This window comes from Topomyia yanbarensis, chromosome 3 (genome assembly GCF_030247195.1).
Source record: "Topomyia yanbarensis strain Yona2022 chromosome 3, ASM3024719v1, whole genome shotgun sequence".
NCBI classification, from domain to species: Eukaryota; Metazoa; Arthropoda; class Insecta; order Diptera; family Culicidae; genus Topomyia; species Topomyia yanbarensis.
In genome coordinates this window covers 373,417,949-373,438,901 of record NC_080672.1, presented here as the reverse complement: position 1 = coordinate 373,438,901, position 20,953 = coordinate 373,417,949, and the positions used below count along the sequence as shown (strand labels likewise).

The following is a 20,953-nucleotide window of genomic DNA, read 5'->3' as shown; positions in this document are numbered from 1 at the left end:
ATTTTTTTGAAAGGTGCGTCGTGTAAAGCCAGCAGGTGAAGCGGAAAAAGAGGGACAGAATGAATGAAAAAGAGAAAGAAAAGGAGAAGAAAGAAAAACGTTAGCCTTCTCGGGAGAGGCATAAGTGTGATGCACTGATCGTTGAAGCGTACGGTAAAACGTCGTACGCGGATCTTTTCAAGAGAGGACTAAAGGAGCTGGGAGAGAACGTCACTAAAAAGAGTAGTACTCAGAGAGAATTTCGAGCTGAAGAAAAATCGCTCCGTCAAGAACTCGGCCTCTCGCGAGCATGTTGTTAAATCCTTGGGAAGTGATGCGTACGTGAGAGCTCTGTCACAGAAAGTCGTAGTCGACATTACGGCCGAAGCACTGAGGGGTGCACTGATCGAGCAGTGCAACCTCGATGTACTGGTGATGACCCGGACTAGAAAGTTATATGGAGGTACTCAAACGGCGGAGATTCAAGTACCTGTGGACGTATCGGAAGTCATGCTCCATCAAGAGTCACTGGACCGATCTCTTCATCCTAACGGTTTGACCGCGGAAGAGGGGATAGCATGGATAACTGCTGATATCGTGCTGCAAGAACGAGTGCGTTGGAGTAGAAGCAGAGCGCCGGCGAATTTACCGGCCCCAAGTAGCGTGGTAAGACGCCACCGAAATTCCGTCTGTGTGCACGTTAGAGTCGACCCTAGTAAGATCCTAATTATGGAAATCAATACTAGAATACAGGGCTGACAGTTGCGCTACTCTGTTACCTCAATTGGCAAGGGTGGCACCTACCTGAAAGTAGGCAGCTGTCATTAAAACCTTACTAGCCCCCGGCTACGTTTAAATCTCGCCACTAACAGTTGCTGGTACAAGGTTCGGATGGATCATTTAGGACGCTATCTCCAACCCGTAGCGTGCGATTGACCAGGTTGGTCCCGCCAAGGGCGTCAATCTTAGGGGGAGAAGCGCTGACAACTGCTTAAGTAATAAAATAGGTCAGGATAGAAGTATCATTTCCAGGCGCACAAAATTATTGTTTGAAAGTCGAACTGCTCGTTTTCTCAGCTTCATAGAATCGTAAGGGGAACAGATATGTAGTCATGGGCAGGACACCTCCTTAAAGCTGTAGTAAAGGTCGTAGAGTATGCTAGATCAATTATCAAAAGGTAGCCGGTTCCCAACCTAGGCCCAACCAGTCCTGCACTAAGTTGAATCTCTGGTTGAAATATCAAATGCGAATTTTGGTGTTCCTGGAAGCATTGGAAACTTCTTGATTTCTCTCAAATGTCTAAGACCAGGTCCTGTTTGCTTCGGATTTGTGGCAGAGCTCCCTCGTGCTGGTATATTTGGCGGGCTCTCAAGAGAGAAATTTATTGCTACAACTGCCCCATTTGCTTGTAATTAGCGTAATACTGCATGCATGACGCGCGGCATAAACAGCCGATCAGGCAGACGATCCTTCTCGAAAAAGACGTAAAGCGGCCTCGTCAAAGGTCACCCGACACAAGTTTGAAGAAACACATTATTTTGTCCCATCCGGTTCGATTGTGATTTAATTTTGGGAAACGTCACTGATTTTTAAAATTCTTCACACCAAAAATCCGGCCGTAAACAATTCAACATGAATTGTTTCCGACGGGAAAAGTGATGTTTTTATTACGTTTAAATTACGTTTACGTCTGTGCTGATCTGAAACAACTGGTATTTTTTAGAAGCAGAACTTTAATTTTGACAGTTTTTAGAGATAACGTGATCAAAATCCGGAACAAAATTCCGGCCCAAATCCTGTGATCATATTCTCGAGGTGTACAGTAGCCTTTAATGGAGTAAGGGTTTCTTGAAACTGCCAATCCTGTTCTTCACCAGATCCACGCATGTCATGTTCAAATCGTTAACTACACCATCGATCTCAACTTTGTGAGCGGGCCTGTATACGTAGTAGTTTTTTATAAAAGTGTTGTCACCTGTAACGTTATTTGTTTGCTTTAGACAAAATATTACAACTCTGAGCGGACTTTCGAGATATCTGTCACAACTGAATATTTCTGCGGTTTCCGAAATATTAGAATTCTTAGTGAACTATCTTTGATCCGAAAGAAAATCAAATATGGTTAAACCGAATTCAATGTGTTTGGTTTTAAATGGAAAGTCGAAGTCTTTGATGACGAATCTTGTTCGACTTCCATTTTAGCGTCATTTGGGTCATTTTATGGGAGAGTTTATTTATACACGGACCTAGAGCTAGACGCAAAGTGGAAACTGAAGCGTATGAAAGAAGGGGTAGAAATTATGGAGGATATAGTTTGAGGAACAGCGCTGAATTGGATAGTAAAGGAATAATGTGACCATTTATCTTCACTCGATATATGACTGTTATGTTCTTAGAAACTGGAACGAAGAATATGTGAAAAACTTATTCAGCAATTGATCATAAAAACATATTTGTTTCACTTGCATGTGCTGTCTGAAATATAACCGGAATGCTGCGACGGAACTTAGACTGGCAATTCAAATCTAACCAGGTCAAAGTTCCTAAAATTGTCTCTTCAGTATACTTGATGTACAGTAGAGTGCAAATATTTATGGTCAGGCTAAATTTTCAAAATAGACACACCTCAAAGCACCTCGAAAAAATTCCTTATGCAAAATTTAAGCGCAATCGGAAAAAAAATTGTCATGAAGCGTCGAGATCTGGTGTTATGTTGAAAAATGTCTTTTGTAGTAGATGGAATATGTTTAAATTGAGATGGAACCTGGGTTTGGAAATACAGCTTTTATGCAGTTTGATAAATGTCTTACAAATGTCCAGATCTGGTGTCAATTTAAAAAAAATATTTTTTTGGCGTTTATTGAAAATTCTCAGTATAAAATTAAAAGTACCAGATATGCGAATTTTGTCACAATAATTTCTTCGCGATAAGATACAAAATCCGTCGTTTCATGCATTTCTAAGATATTTGGCATCGAAAATAAATTAATAGGTGCCTAGTATCAAATCAATCCAGAATATTTCAAGTTCCATAAGGGCTATTTAAAAATAAATCAAAAATACAAATTCGATTTTTGAATATTCTAGGGGTTCTTTTGTGTTTCTTCACGAGTGAAATTTTTTTGTACTTTGGCCATCAATCATGTCCGATTGAGCTAAAATTTTGCATTGAATTTTTTTTTCTAGGCGCTTCAAACACCTAGCGTCAACTGATTTCATTAATAGATAGTTCAATATTTGAGACTGGAATTTACATTATTACATCACCTAATCAAATTCTACTGGTCACGTGAGATGTTTTGTCGGAGATTTCGGTTATTAACGGGTGTTCAATAAAAATGAGAATGATTGCAATAACTTTCTGTAATTCAAGTAAAGAGCGCAAATTTTGTTCTCTCCAAGAAAATTGCTCTCTGGACTCCCTAGAAATGGGTGGCATGTTTCTTTTCGCTCGGGAGCTGTCAGTTCAATCGAAGATGGTGTCGAAACAGCAAGCACTCCGCGAGCGTGTTGTACGGTTTTACGAAACGCATGGTCATTGTGGAAAAAAGTTTACAGTAGACCACTTTCGAGAGGAAAACATGCCCGTGAGTACAGTTTACCGGATCCTGGCATGCTTGAGTGTGAAGCAGAAGGTCGGTAGAAGAAGAAGAAAGCGTTGAAACAGCTGTTCGACAACAAGGATGGAACGAGTTTGCGTGACGTCGGCCGAAAATATCACTGCTCCCATACCTTGATTCACCGAACCCTCAAGATGAAGGACATCATCTGTCGGAAGAAGACTCGGTCCCTTGAGTACACAGACGAGCAGATAGCGATCGTGAAATCGCAGTGCCGGTGGATGACGAAGAACTACCGCGTGACGTCGTTTGTGCTGGACGACGAAAGTTACTTTCCGCTTTCGAAGACCTGCACTCCAGGAAATGACAGCTTCTATTCCAATGACGAGTCGGCCACGCCTCCCGAAGTAAAATATAAGTTTAAGCTTAAATTTGAAAAAGCTATGCTGTACTTCGCCATATCGGACAGAGGAATTTCAAAGCCTTGATTCAAGTCGAGTGGTCCGGCCACCAATCAACAATTGTACAAGAAGGAGTGTCTTGAGAAAATCCTTCTGCCGTTGTTGAAGGAGCATCATGCGGATGGGAAGTAAGTCTTCTGGCCGGACAAGGCGTCTTTCCATTATGCCAAGAAGACGCTGGACTATCTTGAGCAGAAAAAGATACCGTACGTGCCGAAAGAAAGGAACCCGACCAACTTGCCCCAGTGCCGTCTCATAGAGGATTTTTTTTGGCTCCTTAGTGCCCTAGGGTACAAAAACAAAATGGCGAAGACACGAAGCAGTTGACCAGCATGATCTGGAATTGTTTCCGGAAGATAGACGGCAGTGCTGTCCAGCGCTCTTGTGATTGCGCCATACGGCTGACCAGGGCACCTTCTCCAATATTCATTGAAGTTTTTTTTTGAAGAATAAATATTATGTTTTTAATAAAAATACTGAAATCGATGAAAAAATTTGTTTGTTTTTTAACTAGATGATTGAACAAATTCTCATTTCTTATTGAACATCCGTTTTATTGTCTATATTTCAGCAAAAACATACTTTTTCAAACTGTGGTCAAACGGTAAGGATATACACGAGGTGTCATTACGGGAGTGTCTCGGACAGAGTCCATCAGTGCCTTGGAATTAGCGCTCGCAATCGGAGGAAAAGTGAAAATTTGGTGTCTAGAGAAAGTCCACAGTCGGTAATCTCTCCGTTGGAGTAGCAAGGAGCAAAAGAACGTAGGTATCGGGAGAAATTCAGCTGCCGTCGAACTCTCAGTCGGAGTAGGATAGATTCATAGCCGTGAACTAGACGAATTGATGTTCGAGAAGGATCCATACAGCCTAATGTTTGTCGAGATTGATGAATTACAGTGGGAAAGTTGGGAATTTAATGGCTCACACGAGGCCCCGAGTAAACGAGTGAAAGTTTGTGAGCAAAAGAAGAAGGCACAGGAAAACAAAATCAGTCTCTTCTTTGATGAATTTCTGCGAAGAAGAGTTGAGAGTTTTAAGTGGTAAGTTATGAAAGTGAGTTCCACACAGTGTTAATACACTATTGGTCAGGCTTTTGAAGTCTTTCAATAAAAAAAATGTAAACACTCACAAATATTTTCCGATCTCGATGATCTCAGTAGAATGGGATATCACAGTCGGTCCTTCGAAAGAGGTTTAGATTGCCGATTTTTAGAATGATTGCATTATCTTTTTATATAAGAAAGACTTTTGTCGCCGGTGATCTTCCTGAAAATCCAGCCACGCAAAAAAAACGAGTATCTAAATAGGACTTTTATCTGAATAATTCATAAATTCAAACTTCATTTCTTCATAATCAGATTTAGACATTTGCGAAGTGCTAATAAATCGATCAACAGATCTATTTATGAATTCCTTATTCATCTTAGCTGACATGCTGCAACGATCTCATCTTGAAAGTACCCCCACTGTATCGGCAAGACGGGGACACTAATTTTAGATCAAAACACGTTGACTCAGTAAAACACAAATGTAAACAGTTCAGTCTGACGCGGGCGTGTGCATCATCGCCGCATCGCATCTCAGTTCCACCCGTTCGCATTTTCACCTGTACGCTAAGCCGGCAAGCAAAACTCTCTTGCTTTCCGATCCGTTGCATACGAAATTTTCTCCCATTTTCCCTAAAAAACCTCATAATAACGCTTTCGAAAATGGAGCAAAGCTGAGAATTTTCCTCCCGGTGGAAAATGGAGAGCAGGCCGTATAAAAGCCGGTGCCTGTCCGTCCGAGGATCACAGTCTGTTTGTTTTATACGTTTACGCGCCTGAGTAAGTGTCGTAGGTAGTTTGGCTTTCCGGCTTTTTAGAAAAGTTTCATTTTTAGTGCATGCACAAGGTGAGAAAATGGAAAATTATGACCTCAATTATGACAGCACATGTGAATGTGATGGTGGAATTTCCTCAGATCGGTGGCCAAAGTGTAATAAAAGTGTTTGCTATGTGAAAAGAATGTTAATGTGTTTGAGGAATATTTAAGAAAGGTGGAAAATTACGAAAAGTTAATGGTGGCGGATGACTCATAATCATCGATCGTTTGCAATAGAACAAATGCGTGGGTAGTCGGGCGAGTTTTCTAGAAGTGAATGTGCTAGGACTAGTCCAAATATATTTATGGAGAATTGTTTATTCATCACCTTTTCAAATTTATTCACCTTCTGTATTTATTCAGAAGAGCAAGAATTCTTTTTTTTAAACAAATCATATTGATGTGATTCATGTGACTACCTAGGCTAAAGGTTTTTTTTAGTGAACCAAATTTCTTTCAGATTCCATAATTCACCGTGGAAAAATGTTTTCAATAGGAAAATTCCATAGACAATCGGGTTTGCTATCCCATTAAAAACTATAATACATCTTTCACATATTTGATTTCGAAATGCACTTATTGGAAATATTAAGTACCATGCTCACAGGTCCCTTAGATCTCTTTCATTTTGGTCGATCAACCTTGATCGCTGTGCTTCTATTTTCCTGGTAAATGTCGGAATAATTAAAAACATTGTAGTCGGGCATTTTGACGCATATCAAGCCTGCTTTTTAATATTTCATCAAGCTATTGGTTTCGTATAGAGCTTTCTTTTTTCGAATGTGCCATATTGTCGAATATCTTGCCTCAACTTAAAATAACTGCGTCCCTAATGTCGCTTCAATCATTCCAGATGTCTATAGTTCCTATGATGTTCCGTGACTGGTGGGATGACTTCGACACTCCAATCCGCTCGTCGCGGCTACTGGATCAGCATTTTGGAACTGGACTCCGGTAAGCTCCCGAAAATACTTCTCCTTCAATGGGGACGCACTGTCAATTGGCCATAATTACCATGCATTCGCTTTCCTACATTTTACAGAGTCGACGATTTGTTTTCATCTCTGTCCACTCGAACCCCAACATCTCCGCTGCTCAGATCCGGCTACTATCGGCCTTGGCGAAACACGGCTATCGCGCGTCAGGATTCCGGTTCGACTTTGAATCTGGATAAGGACAAGTACCAAATCATTCTCGACGTGCAGCAATTTACCCCGGAGGAGATCACCGTGAAAACCACCGACAAGTACATTGTGGTGGAAGGAAAGCACGAGGAAAAGCAAGATGAACACGGATTCGTGTCACGTCAGTTCACCCGTCGCTACATGTTGCCAGGTGAGTCAGCTCAAGCAGTAGCAGTGTTTTCATTACTTAACATAATAACTTTTCATACAGCTGGCCATGATCCAAATGACGTCGTGTCGACCCTTTCGTCCGATGGAGTACTAACCGTGACGGCACCGAAGAAAGCACTTCCTGCTTCGAATCCGGAGCGCAGTGTCCACATTCAGCAGACGGGCCAACCGGCCAAGGAGCAAAGTGAACCGAAAATCGAGCAGGCCCAGTAAATTGATCCTTTGGGTCTATTCGGAGCGATTCCGTTTCAAAGTGCAAATATGCCATTGTTTTTGCTTGGTTTAATGCTTGTATCGAAAGTATTCTACAGATATGCTTTTTATTTCAAGTAGTCATCACTCGATTTAAGAAATAAACCTTTTGATTTTAATAATTATTCAAATATGTCTTAATTTCGTTTGCTCGGTGGCATTTTCGTTTTTGATATTGCACTACATTAAAACTTGGGTGATCTGTTAGTAGAGGGAATAATTTTGTTTGCTCACGACGAATTTTGCGCTAAATCGTATTCAGATTTGGCAGCACCGTCTTAGTTTTAATGAAACTTTCTGTACATCAAGACTTTGTCGCAAAAAGCCGCTTGCATACTTTGTTTTTCCAAAAATGATCTAGACTGTCTTTTGAAAAGGGTCAAGCTTTTTTACCATTTTTTTTTTCAAATGGGTGTAGTCTAAAAATGACAAATCCTGCAAAAATGTTGTAGGAGTGATTTTCACAAAATTAGTCAAATTTTTGAAAAAAATGTTTTAAAAAAAAATTCATTGATCTCTACACTGAAAAAAAAAAACGATTTTAAAAATTTTAAGTCGATTTACAAAAAAACTCCATCTTTGATTGGGATGAAATTTCGTTCCAAGATAGGTAATTATGTTCCCTACCTACTGTCAAAAGTTCAAGTTGGGCACTTTCAAGGAAAAAAAGATGTTTGAAAAATAAACTTTCCCTTATCCAAACTGAATTTACTTTTTCAGTGAATTTTTATCGAAAACTAAACCAATGAAAGTCAAAATCATCTCTGAATCTAATTTCCAAACTGCTAGTTGCCTGATACACGCAAAAAGTATCAGTAACGAATTTGGTTTATATTCATAACAAACTTGAATGAGGGCAAAGATAAGCCATTTAATGTCATCGATATATGCGAGATTTAACTAAATACCACTTGGCCGTGTATGAATATGTATCTTGTCTATGTACCCGCCCGGGAAGTAGAGATTGATGGTGTTGTCTCCAACAGGGACCTTAATTGCGAAGTATGGGGTTCGCTCGTTCAAGAACCCTTTGCTTCGGCCAATTAAAATTCTGGTTCGTAAGCAATTGCGTTCAGGAAAAATCAAGGAGTATATGAAAACAACTAGGGGATAGTCTACCTGTTCGCCTTTTCGTGCCGCGAGGCATGAACTGCCGTTGTTACAAACAATTGGGCCTACAGCGACTTATTGGAAAAACAAGGCACGACAAAATTAAATGTCAGGTAATTATAAGTATATTTTCTGAAGGTCCCACCAGTACCGTCTTTACGCATGGGCATACTGGGCCAGAGCCAGGGGAGTCGGGACTTTAGGGCCCCCAACATAGGATAAAATAAAAACATTCTAAAGGCTATTTTCTAAAAAATAGTAGCACTCAATTGTTTAGAAACTCTTTAGCAAGGGGGTTATAATGGATTAGTAGCAGCTCAGAATTGCACATTGCACCTTATTCCATGTGATTAAAGAGCATCTCGTAATCAAGCGGAATTATTGTAACAAAGTACTGCAAGACCAAGATGGTCTTGAACGAATTTAAACGTCAAATTAACATTTTGATTAAAGTTTCAATTTATTTTGAGCAAAAACAATTAAATGTTTTGTACAACACGTGTACAAAGTACGAAAGGCACCCTGCAGGAGCAGCAACCAGAACACGGTGTCAAAACTTGCATAAAAAGCTGCACAGAAAGAGGAAGAAGATGATGTCGAAATTCGCCACAAAATCCTTGTTTAGCAAGCGATTCGCGGATGTCGAAAATATTCAGTTGTTCACCATGTCTGGGACCGGGAACGGGCAAATCTACATGGAAGCCTCCAAAAGTGATTTCTGGACTTTTTGAGGTCTCACGAAGATTCCATACTTTCTCGGTCGGATTTGACATCTTTCACTAGGCCGTCTTAAACTGGTACAGAAACAAGACTGTTGCGTGTTTTGGATTGGTAATAATCTTTTTCTTCAAAAATTTTTGTGCTGCAGAAATAAAATAATTTTAAATTTGAAATTCAGTCTTGATTTGCCAAATTCAAAATCTCAGTTTACGATCCAATAGCAAACACAGAAGCATATTATGCGTGACAGTGACGGGTAAGAATCAGAATCAGAAATCAGAATATATTGGCTCAAATGGAACGTTCTCCGTATGTAGTCGGAGATTTATGCCCCAACACTCTACACTCGAATGTAACCACTTATATTGATAGGGTCCAGTAATTTCGAAATTTTGTTATGAAAACATTTTAAAATTTGTTTACATAGCAGCTAAGGTATTGAACATTTGTGCTTTTGAATGGTAAAAATGCTAATTATTGTTACTATTCGAATTTATTTTCCATTGGTCTCTTTCAACACAAAGTGTCTATCACCAACGCCGGAGAGGCGCCTTCTTCGTCTGAACCATAGGCTTTCCACATAGTCACCAGCGCCCTCTTCGAAATACCAACTTGATGAATATGAAGACTGCTATTATTGCTGAAATACATTGTTCGCTTTCATTGCCTCCTCGAACCTGTTACAATGAACGAATGCACAAATTGTCTGATTGAATATACATATAACCAAAATCTACCTTATCAACATAGAGACAATATTTCAAAGAATCGTTAGTTGTATTTCTGCAGCAAAGAAATGTGATCATTTTTGATCATCCTACGCTGTAGTAGTTTATACCCGTTTAATTGTAGGGGTCCCTTAGCTCAGTAGTGCCCACGGGTCCCGAGTGGTCTTAAGGTGGCCCTGAGTCCTACAAGTTTGGAAATATGGCGCATTTTTTAAAACAATCTGTAAGTTAATTTTTTATCCAAAACATACTCTATCTCGAAGCATACAGGACCTACAAAGTTTGCATCTTGAGAAGATATATTTAAAATGATAGGACCTACAACTTTACCGAAGCTACCAAATTTCAGTATAGCTCTTTTAACCCTCCGGCGCTCTCCGAATAAGCAGCCGCTGGTGCTGAAAGAAGATTTCGCTAGAGTTTTTGAAGGTGTTGCTCGAAATAAAACAGCGCGAGTGCCGGAGGGTTAAAAAGTTTATAACAGCGTCGTCCTAGCAACTGAATTCCGAACTAGTATGATTGAACCAAATAAAGTGCTAGGTGTCACACAGAAACTTTTCCAAAGACACTATAAAGAAAGATAATGATTGATACCACGTTTTTTGCCTTTCTCATATAGAAAGGTTATGCAAGCGCTCCAAACATCGACTTTTCAACCGAGGCCCGTCAAATTCTGAATGAAGATATACGTAGAATTTAGGACATGTTTTCAAGGAAAATTAAATGAAGCATTATGGTATGTTAAAGGTACCTAAACAATTCATACACTCATATGTCCTTTCTTTAAGAATGGCGACAAACTCGAGTGTAAGAACTACCGAGGCATAACTATCCTTAATGCCGCCTTCAAGATATTCCCTCGTGTTCTTTTTAGCAGACTGCGTTCGTTGGCTGAATCCTTTGTCGGTCAAAGCTGACAATTATGGATAAATTCCGGGAATACATTTTCCCGATTCACCATCCGTTTGTCGATTTCAAGGCGGCGTGAGATTCTGTCAAACAAAATGAATTGTGGCAGATAATGCTTGAACGGAGTTTGCCGACCAAACTGATTAAGCTAATTCGCATGACGCTGGATTGGTCAAAATCGAGCGTCAAGTCGGAGAGACATCCGACTCGTTTGAGACGTTAGATGGATTGAAACAGAGCGACGCACTCGCTAATCTATTGTTCAACACAGCGCTCGAAGGTGCGATGCAAAGATCTGATGTGCTAAGATGAACGGAACCATCATCACGAGATTTCATATGCTTCATGGCTACGCGGACGTATAAACTACTGTAGAGTAGGATGATCTAAAAATGATCCCCAGCATCAGGGACCCATCTTGAGATTTATTTTTCAAATTTAAGCCAAATCATTGAACCATGTGAAATATTAAAAATACTGTAGGAATCAAAATATATGGAGAAATTTTTTTAGATTTCTTTCACTATAGGCGCTATATATACCACAATAGATCTAAATATTGGTCGCAGTGGTCCGTCTCCAACAAAAAAAAAAAGAAAAAATCACTATAGGCGGCATTGTAAATGTCCAGGTACCGTCGAAAAACGGGAGATGATTATGATAGATCATAAAAAGATATTATTATTTCTGACCAATCTGACCAAAAGTGACAAAGGTCCTAACACACTATATGTGGTTGCGAGAGTTCGAACTTACGTGAGCTGCGTACAGTTTAATGGACTTACCAGCTGCGCTATTCCCCCTTCCATATGATACAATCTAACCTTAATAGTTGTAAGACGTTGTTTGAGGCTGAAGATTGCCTCCGTCAATAATGAGGAATGATGGAGTAAGACGGTGTCGATGATTTGTTCAATAATAGTCCTTACACTATGACAATATAGGAAAAATGTTTAGCTATATGCCAATAAAATTCAACTTGTTAGTAGATTTAGTAGATTAGTCGAGGTTTTAGATATTCGCATTTTTCGCTGCAGGAATAGAACGCAATAGTGAAATAGTGTCTCTTCATGCCCAAATGGTTGGTGAGGTAAATGTTTGTTATATATTCTGACAGAAGTTTTGTGGTTTCTTTTATAGTGAACGGATCTGAGAGGCGAAAATGGCAAACAAGTAAATTATAAGTAATAATAATATTTTCATATTCAACGAATTAATATCTCAAAGACAGCACCGGTAGTTAAGTGGCAAGTCTAGTGTTTTGATGGTAGAGTCGCCACTCTGGTGTCGGTGATAGGCACTCAGTGCAGAAGTAGACCGAACGAAAAAAAATAATAATAACAATAATTAGCCTTTTCACCTTTCGAATGCACAAATGTTCTATACCTTCATTGTTACGCAAACAAATAAACATAGCGAAACATCGAAATTACTCAAATATAAGCAACACAATTCATTTCACTACCACAACTTTTTGGAGTTCATTCATAATCAAATCATTCATAATGCAAATGCTATATCACTTAGACTGCAATGTGGGATATGTGCCAGACAACATAAAGCGAGCCAACCATACTCCCTTAATATTACTGAAGGGCGTAACACTTGAAAGATCCGTTGATACACACACTAGCATCCACTGACGTTCGGCTCGTTCACGAACGACAGCATGCAGCAGCAGCCATCGGCCTCTTTCGATCGCCGACCACCAGACAGGTAAGATGTGTTCCCCCGTAGCCGATGTGCGGAGCGATTTCCCAAGTACGTGTTTGGCCAAACTCCACATTTGGCGATCCTGCCAGGAGACTCTTAAATTCTTAGCTTATTGTATTTCATTTCTCATCAGTTGGCTAGAAGGAAATCGCTCCGCACATCGGCTACGGGGGAACACATCTTACCTGTCTGGTGGTCGGCGATCGAAAGAGGCCGATGGCTGCTGCTGCATGCTGTCGTTCGTGAACGAGCCGAACGTCAGTGGATGCTAGTGTGTGTATCAACGGATCTTTCAAGTGTTACGCCCTTCAGTAATATTAAGGGAGTATGGTTGGCTCGCTTTATGTTGTCTGGCACATATCCCACATGCAATATTATACAAAATGTAAATAAATGAATAAAAATTTAAGTTAATTAAAATCATTTCAATACCAGTCATGTAAAACAGTCGAAACAGGAAACACATCAAATGCACGCTGCCATGAGGAACAAATCTTCGGCTACCTACGCGATACGTTCACTTTGAGCCAGTATATTCCGATTCCTGATTCTGACGGCCTCAAATATTTTTGATAAAGCGGAGTGTCGTACAAAAATAACATAATTGGTACTATACCAGACTACGACGGCATAGTAGAAAATGCCTAATCTAGCCGCGAGTATTGTGAGACCTCAAAAGGTGCAGAAGTCATTTTTTGAATGATTCGATATTCATCCTAAGTTGGGGGGCCCCTAAAAGCTCGGGGCCCCTGGTCCTGGCCCAGTGTGTCCATTAGAGTGACAGGAAAAAAATGACCCCTATTGGGCCACCCCTAAGTCGATTCCTAGTCCCACCAGGAGTACTTGTTCCAAATTTGAAGCGAATCGGACAAGTCTAGCTACCGGACCAACGTGCCTGAAGTTTGTATGAGATTTTTCGACAATTTACATGGAGAAAACCCTCTAACTCGCATTTTTGCCGCTAGATGGCACTGTATGCATCGTATTATCACTGTAAGTGAAAATAAGAAAGATAATTTAATTGTCTACAACTTTGTCGAAGACTGCTAGTCAATCCGGCTTTGGTAAAAGAAGTTATTAAACTTTTAACGAAGTGATGTCTGAGTCAGTTTTCTATGGGGCCTAGCAGTGCATGGTTGTGTATCAGTACTCGATTCCCACGAACTAAACATTTTTGTGAAATAACCTTTAAATTCAGCTCAATAGAATGTTCAGAAGAGTTGTAGTAAATAATACGAGTCATGTTTTGGTTAGAAAATTTTAGTTCCACATTGTACCGCATAGAGGGTGCCAACACTAACTTTTCAACGGAAGAAGATAGATATTAGGTGTCTTCTACAAAGTTGTAGAGCAGGCATTTTTCAATAATTCTTCCGAACATTTCGATATTCTATCTCTCTTCTATGAAAAGTTAGTGTTGGCGCCCTCTATGCGGTCACAGTTGGAACTAAAACTTTTCAACCAAAACATGACTCGTATTATTTACTACAATTCTTGTGAACATACTAATGAGCTAAATCTAACGGTTATTTCACAAAAATGTATATTTCGTTGGAATCGAGTACTGATACACAACCAAGCACAACTAGGCCCCATAGAAAACTGACTCAGACATCACTTCGTTAAAAGTTTAATAACTTCTTTTAACAAAGCCGGATTGACTAGCAGTATTCGACAAAGTTGTAGACAATTAAATTATCTTTCTTGTTTTCACTTACAGTGATAATACGATGCATACAGTGCCTTCTACGGGCAAAAATGCGAGTTAGTGGGTTTTCTTCATGTAAATTGTCGAAAAATCCCGTACAAACTGCAGGAGCGTTGGTCCGGTAGCTAGACTTGTCCGATTTACTTCAAATTTGGTGCAAGTACTCCTAGTGGCACTAGTAATCGAATCAGGGGTGGGCCGATTGAGTTTTCAAAAATTCATTATTTTTCTGGGCAGTCTAGTGTCCATGCGTAATGACGGTACTGGTGGAAGAGGTAATTTTGCCCTTTAAAATGGAGGTTACCAGAGTCGGACTGACTATAAATTCTGATGAGACATAGTACATAGTAGCTGGTAGATAAGGAGGCACCGTTCGGACGGTGTTGATTAGGGTTCGCAGTACCGACCCTTTTTGGCGAGAACCGGTACTACGGTACTGAAGCCCTCAGTACCGGTAAAGTACCGGCACTCGAATATTTTTTTTAAAAATCGGAAGAAGCTTCAAACTGAAATTGAATGCTCAAACTGATGATCTTATTCTCAGATGATTGATTTGTGCTGATCAAAAAACATATTTATTGTTTTTAATTGCTTCGGAATATTTTTCGTATAGGGCACCTCCTTTTTTCGAAATCTAGGCCACTTTGAAATCAATAACTGCTAAGTGGTGCGACTTTCGTCGACTTGAACAGATGGTAAATGTATGAATCCCTATTAACAACAGTAAATCAAAGCGAGAATGGCAGTAAATCCGAGCAGGTTAATCGCATTTCCTCTCTTGCTTTTCTGAAAATTGGTTTCGACCTTTATGCCGCACAGTGATCACCTTCCATACAAAAGTCGGACAAAACCTCAAAAGTGGCCCGAATTTGATGAAAACTTCACATAAGGGTAATTTTGTGACGCTGAATTCATATTTGATGTTTATTTTTTGTTTTTTATTTCCTCAAAATATTGGCACTTAGGGTGGTTCGAAAATTCAACATTTACAAATATAAAGTGCACTATTTCCAAAAATTCATTTTCAAAAAATTAGGCGCTGTGAATTTTTTAGCAGAACACACATTTTTTCAATTGTTGATAATGATAAGACACATCTATAAATTATATTGCGAACCCTGGGTAGTCAAAGGCTATCATGCGTCTCCTTCAGACGTATCATGAAAAATCACCTTTTTTCATACCTCGGGGCAGAAAGGGGCAAAACAAGATATTCATTTTCGGAAAGTACACTAATTTTCAAGCATCGTGAACAACAAGTGATCTTTCCGACCCGTTTCAAAAAAAAGTACAGCCACTTTGAACATTATAACTTTAAACTATTGCTCGATTTATTACTTGTTTTTCATGTCTGAGCGAGAAGAAAGGCTTGTGTCGACTAAATCGAATGGCAGCTATAAGTCCAGCGAATAACCTTTCACATGAAATCAGTTTGACCCCAATCGGAATCTTAACTAAAAAGATATATGCATTTGAATAACTTAGGTTTGAAAATAGTTTTCCTCAGAATTTATCATCTATTTCACCTTTGAAGTCATGTAAAAAATCGAACTATCGTCCTCGGGAGCTAATATTTCGAGAAGACTCTATTCAACCTGTTAAGAAACAGAGAAAAATGTTAAATCATGAAAAATCAAAAATAAAATTTTGAGGTTTTGTCCGGCTAGGCCACACTGTGCGTTCCTGTAAACTATGGAGTTTTGCTGAATTTTCCGATCACCAATAATTACAAATCGCCCCATTTGAAGCAGCTCACCAAGTCTCAAAAAACTGTTAGCTGCTAAATCGCTCTTCGTTATTTTATAAATAAAGGTTTAAGAGCAAACTAAATACAGATATGACAGATTATAGTCTTAGTACGCGCAACCCAGTGAATAATGGAAACCAATCAGAATGTCGCTAATAAAACTTTAACTTCTAGAATTATTAGGATGATGGCCCCACCTCATTCCCACACAAAGATGTTATCTCAACGATTTATCTAGAGGGCAAATTAATATAATTAAACGTTATCTTGCAGACCGATATTTTGAAACAGTTCCCCTGCAGAGTTAACATATTTGTCATAAAAAATTGTATAGTACCGAAAATACCGGTACTGGCTTTTGTTCAGTACCGGTATTACGGTACTAAAAATGGGTCGGTATTCCCGGGATTTTTGGTACCGGTATTACCGGTACCACAACCCTAGTGTTGATTCCGAGGTGGATATCGATAAAGCACGGTACGAGGTTATCGACCAATAGATCATATAACATATATAATATATCTTGAAACATTAGTGACATGTGTTAAGTAAAGAGGCGTGTTGCGGTTGCGAAAAGAACATGTTTTATATAGTCAATTAATGTCCCGTAGTCTGCAGTCACGCACAAAACTTGCTCAATACAAATCGTTGACACTCACTATTCCTCGGTGTGTTTGAGAGAAGAATTCTGCGTTCAATACTCGGCAGTAAAAAATGGAGAATGGCGCAGATGCATAAACCACGAACTGTACCATGTATATAAACATGCTGAGATAGGAAGTCTACTAAAACGCAGCAGATTACAGTGGGCTGGACATGTAGACATGTCGGAAGAGAGACTAGCTAAAGTTGTGCTCAGCAGAGAACCAGAAAGAGGCAGACCCTTATTTTGTATAACTACATTTTAACAAATCTAGTTTAGAATAATGGGAAACTGTACAGTCGCAGTTTTAAGAAACTTTAAATGTAAAATAAAGAAAATCGGCATCTTCACGTTAGATGCCACATTGATGTGTTAACCCTTTCATGCCCAACTTTTTTTCTAGTGCATGTAGGGTTTCAAAACTATTTTTCCTTGAAAACGGTTGGGTCAAGAAACACGAAAAGCCTATTTTCATAAAGATAGGTGCTTCCATGGCAGTGCTAGAAGCTGATCAATTTTTACCTTCTAATGCTCACTACAATTCTCCTAGAATAATTACAATAGTCTAGTTACATGGAAAACGTAGCCGACAGTCTAAATTGATAAGTTTTACTAGTTTTCAATAATATTCCTCCATAACGAAGATATATGAAAAAATCATTTTCCGTCGTCAACGTAAACTGTCCCTGGCAGCACTGCTCCATTGGAATCCAATCAGACTAATTGCAATAACTTCAGTTCTAGAGCTGATCCTTGTAACTGTTAATACTCAAATTAAAGGCAATAATCACATTAATGAGCCTTACTTGTTTTTGTGAGCAAATCTCGCCTCAATCAAAAGTTATAGCTGTTTAAAAACGTTGTTGTCCACAAACAACATGGGCATGAATGGGTTAAATATAAAGATTGAGAAAAAAAACATAACATTCCCTCCCGATATACTTCGATTATGCTCAGGAAGGCAGAAGGGGCCTCAGGCCACACGTGTTACAATTTTATAGTTTTGAAGTGAATTTTTAATTCTATGACTTATGAAAAGAATGGAAAAACGGTTTAAATTTGACCGGGTCTTAGATTTGTAGGGTAGACGTGCCCTTATTCATCTCATTAGTAACGATGTCACACTATTTTGCCGATAACTTGGCTTACACTGCTGATTGGATTGCGCTTAAATAGGTACCAACATCTTTGCTTCGTCCTAAAGAAGCAGATCAATAAAAAATCTGGCTTGGAAAATGTAAAATACTCTCGTAAGAGCGAAGCGAAAAGTTGAGTGCAATGCATCCTTATTCATCCTACCATTTGAGCTAATGCGTTGAATAGAGATAGCAGACACTGCTCTAACTAATGTGGTCAAATGTTTAGTATGAATAGAGGTGCTAAGATGAATTAGGGCACAGTAACCCTACCATATTGCCACAATTTTAGTTTATCTTCATTGGCTATTGCGTGACGTTTCTGTTGTATATTTTACAATATGTTTTTCCATCTGACGACGCTCAGCGAAAGTCCACTGCAGGTAACGTTGTGGACTCAAGGAAAGGTAGTAGTTGATCGAAACAATTCCCTGCTCCATTCATCAATCAATTTTATTTCAGTTCGCAATTTTGTAATAACATGACACCTCTTTCTCATTCTACGTTAGCGAATTACTTAAAGTTTTCAGATTCAGTGTAACATTTACCATTACTCCAGATTTAGTCGATTGTTTCTATATTTTCGGCTTGTTTACCACAATGTTTCAAATTGTTTTAAATATAATTTAAATATTAGGCTCTAGTGTTTACGACGATTCTTTCTTATTGTATATGTATGTCTGGTTTGTAGTTTGTATAGCTGCTTTGTTAAATGAACATAGTTAATTTTTTTCACCGATATTTCCATCTTCTACCCATCGCCGCATTATACCACCTAGCTTTGGGTGTATTTTGGAGTACGCGCACATGTATATGACTTACAATCAGTTAACATTGTTAGTATATAGGTATGTGTGTGTGTTGTGTATAGATCGATAAAATATCTCTCCCCCACGGCGCGTCAAATCTCAATCAATCAATGGTGCTAATAACGTTTTATTGTAAAAGTGATACGACCAGCATATCAGAGATAGTGTTTTCATCAAGTAGAATCGAACATTGATTTAAATATTTATAGTTAGTCTAAGATTGTGGGTTGCGTTTGTTTTTTTTCAATAGTGCGTTCGAGAAAGAACCTCCCTCTCGCCTACCTAGAAGATGAACCATGTCGCACGTGGGAAATTATTATTCTATTGTGCTCTTAGTTCGTTCCGGGTGACAATAATCACTGAACATTCGATTTGTGTGAAATTGTGTGTATGATATATAAAGTTCATTAGCTAGTGTAGATACCAGTCCACCATGTTAGTGTAGTGTGATCAAGACTTGAACAACGATAGAAAATAAAACACATGTTCCTAGCTAGTTGATTGGAGAGAACTGTTACCGACTATTTTGGTTCGTCTAATTCTTATAATGGTATAATTGTATACGTATATATTGGGGTTTTCTCTCTTTCTCTTACACTTATAGTTCCGGTAATATTTGTCAACTGTTCACTAAGGGTTAGTTCAGTTTCAGTGCCCTTTTCTTCGAACTGGATTATTTGGATAAGCCACTTAGTACATTTTTTTTGTCTACAGTATAAATTAGTGTTGACCCTGCAAACATTGAAACAGCTGAACGGTTACATATGCGTTTTGTATGTTTTGCTGTAGTCTTTATTGTAGCAATTACTCAAAACCATTTAAGTTACTTCAAGGTAGAACGGTGATGCTGTATATTTGTTTTATTTTTCACATAAATATCCGATTAAACTACACACAGTTATTTTTCGACAATGGCGACTTGTGCTCTTGATTATGGCATTCCATTTATTTATTGTTTCGTTTTATTTATTTGTAGCTGTTGATATTCAGATTCTGGCAGACGACGGGGACACATCGTATTCAAACAGGCTGGATACTACTCAGTTAGTTATAGACGTATTAGTGTTCTTAAATGAACGGGCTCGTAATTTTGACAGAGGGGGCTCAACATGGCATTTTAATTGAGAGCTGAGAGAAGACCTCAGAGTAATTCAACTTCTGATTTTTTTTTAAAATACGGAAAATCTTATAATTTCTTACTCATCTTTATAAAAACAACGAAACGAAATAACTAATAAGGCCTTTCAAACTATCTACCTACCAATCTACCTAATCTAAAAGAACATTTCCTGTAGTGAGCTATAGATTCACACAGCATCGAAGGACATCGATTGAAACCACACAATTCACAGGTACGGCCGCAGTTGTTATGGCTGACGCAGCAATAACTAGGACTAGGCCCACAACAAGCAAACCTTTCGTATAATCCTCCCAGCAGGAACTTTACTCATCTCAAGCTGTGCTAATGATGGTGGATTCAAGCTGCTGCTTCTGACACCGGTTAAAAATTCGATTATCACCACATCCACGTGTATTCGCAATGCGTGCCCGGTTGGTTGTCGTATGTGTTAGGTATTTTGAATGATATTCCCCTCCCCCTACAGAAAGCTATTTTTTGCCACGATAACAAGATTTTGGATAAAATTTGAATTTTAATGGTTGGTTTCGGTAAAAAAAAGCTTATTTATAACCTGACAGACTTCCCCTTGTGGGTTGACAACACAAAAGAGTATTTTTCATTTTAGTGTCCTTCGTGATAGGGTTTCCAATTTGCAAAATAAATAGGCTTAACATGCATAATCACTATTCTACGGCTTCAGTCCGTTAAAGGGGGAAGCTGGGGATGTAACATAATTGAGACAAGTTTCGTGCCATCCGCTCGTCAAAATAGCCAGCCTTTGATTAATCAACAGCCAACGCTAATCGGTCTTTAATATAAAATGAGACTAAAACGTAGCTCGACGATTTCAAGCAACGGAAAGAGAACCGGTAAACGCCTACCAAATATACGTATGATACTTAATTGAAGTTCTATTCTGGATTTTTTTTGGATTGTAACCTTCACTGATGGTCATCCGCCGAGGTCGAACCGGCCGCCTCGCTGGTCAATGTGAGCTGCATCCGCTTGATATCGTTCAGCGTGTTAATGCCCTGCTCCTCAAACAATTTCCACTTCGAGTAGTTGTGCTCCATATAACGAACGATTTCGGGCATTTCGATGAAACCTAAAAATACAGAAGTGTTTAGAAATCGCCCC

General features: G+C 39.0%; 2 protein-coding genes across 13 annotated transcripts in view; one reads left to right on the top strand and one right to left on the bottom strand.

Annotated features, from left to right (window-relative positions):
- Nucleotides 1-5,753: 5,753 nt before the first annotated feature.
- Nucleotides 5,754-7,598, top strand: LOC131692529 (protein lethal(2)essential for life). 2 transcript variants are annotated; one of them, XM_058979640.1, is made up of 4 exons: nt 5,754-5,829; nt 6,720-6,820; nt 6,909-7,201; nt 7,262-7,598. In XM_058979640.1, the coding sequence occupies exons 2-4, from the start codon at nt 6,720-6,722 to the stop codon at nt 7,432-7,434; spliced, it is 567 nt and encodes a 188-aa protein (XP_058835623.1). In that variant the 5' UTR covers nt 5,754-5,829; the 3' UTR covers nt 7,435-7,598. The 2 variants fall into 2 exon arrangements, with proteins under 2 accessions (XP_058835623.1, XP_058835622.1); XM_058979639.1 differs by having other exon boundaries at nt 5,802-5,896.
- A 10,724-nt stretch (nt 7,599-18,322) lies between these two features.
- LOC131692520 (high affinity cAMP-specific and IBMX-insensitive 3',5'-cyclic phosphodiesterase 8) overlaps nt 18,323-20,953 on the bottom strand; it is a 591,531-nt gene continuing 588,900 nt past the window's right edge. For all 11 annotated transcript variants that reach the window (XM_058979616.1, XM_058979617.1, XM_058979619.1 and 8 more), the window contains one exon: nt 18,323-20,921. In XM_058979616.1, coding sequence (XP_058835599.1) covers nt 20,758-20,921 — 164 coding nt within the window. In that variant the 3' untranslated portion in view covers nt 18,323-20,757. The remainder of the gene's footprint in view (nt 20,922-20,953) is intronic.

Excerpts from the sequence above, each read along its gene's own strand:
- LOC131692529 (XM_058979639.1), top strand. Across the intron at positions 6,821-6,908 it reads CATTTTGGAACTGGACTCCG|AGTCGACGATTTGTTTTCAT; the intron begins GTAAGCTCCCGA and ends TACATTTTACAG. Across the intron at positions 7,202-7,261 it reads CCGTCGCTACATGTTGCCAG|CTGGCCATGATCCAAATGAC; the intron begins GTGAGTCAGCTC and ends CTTTTCATACAG.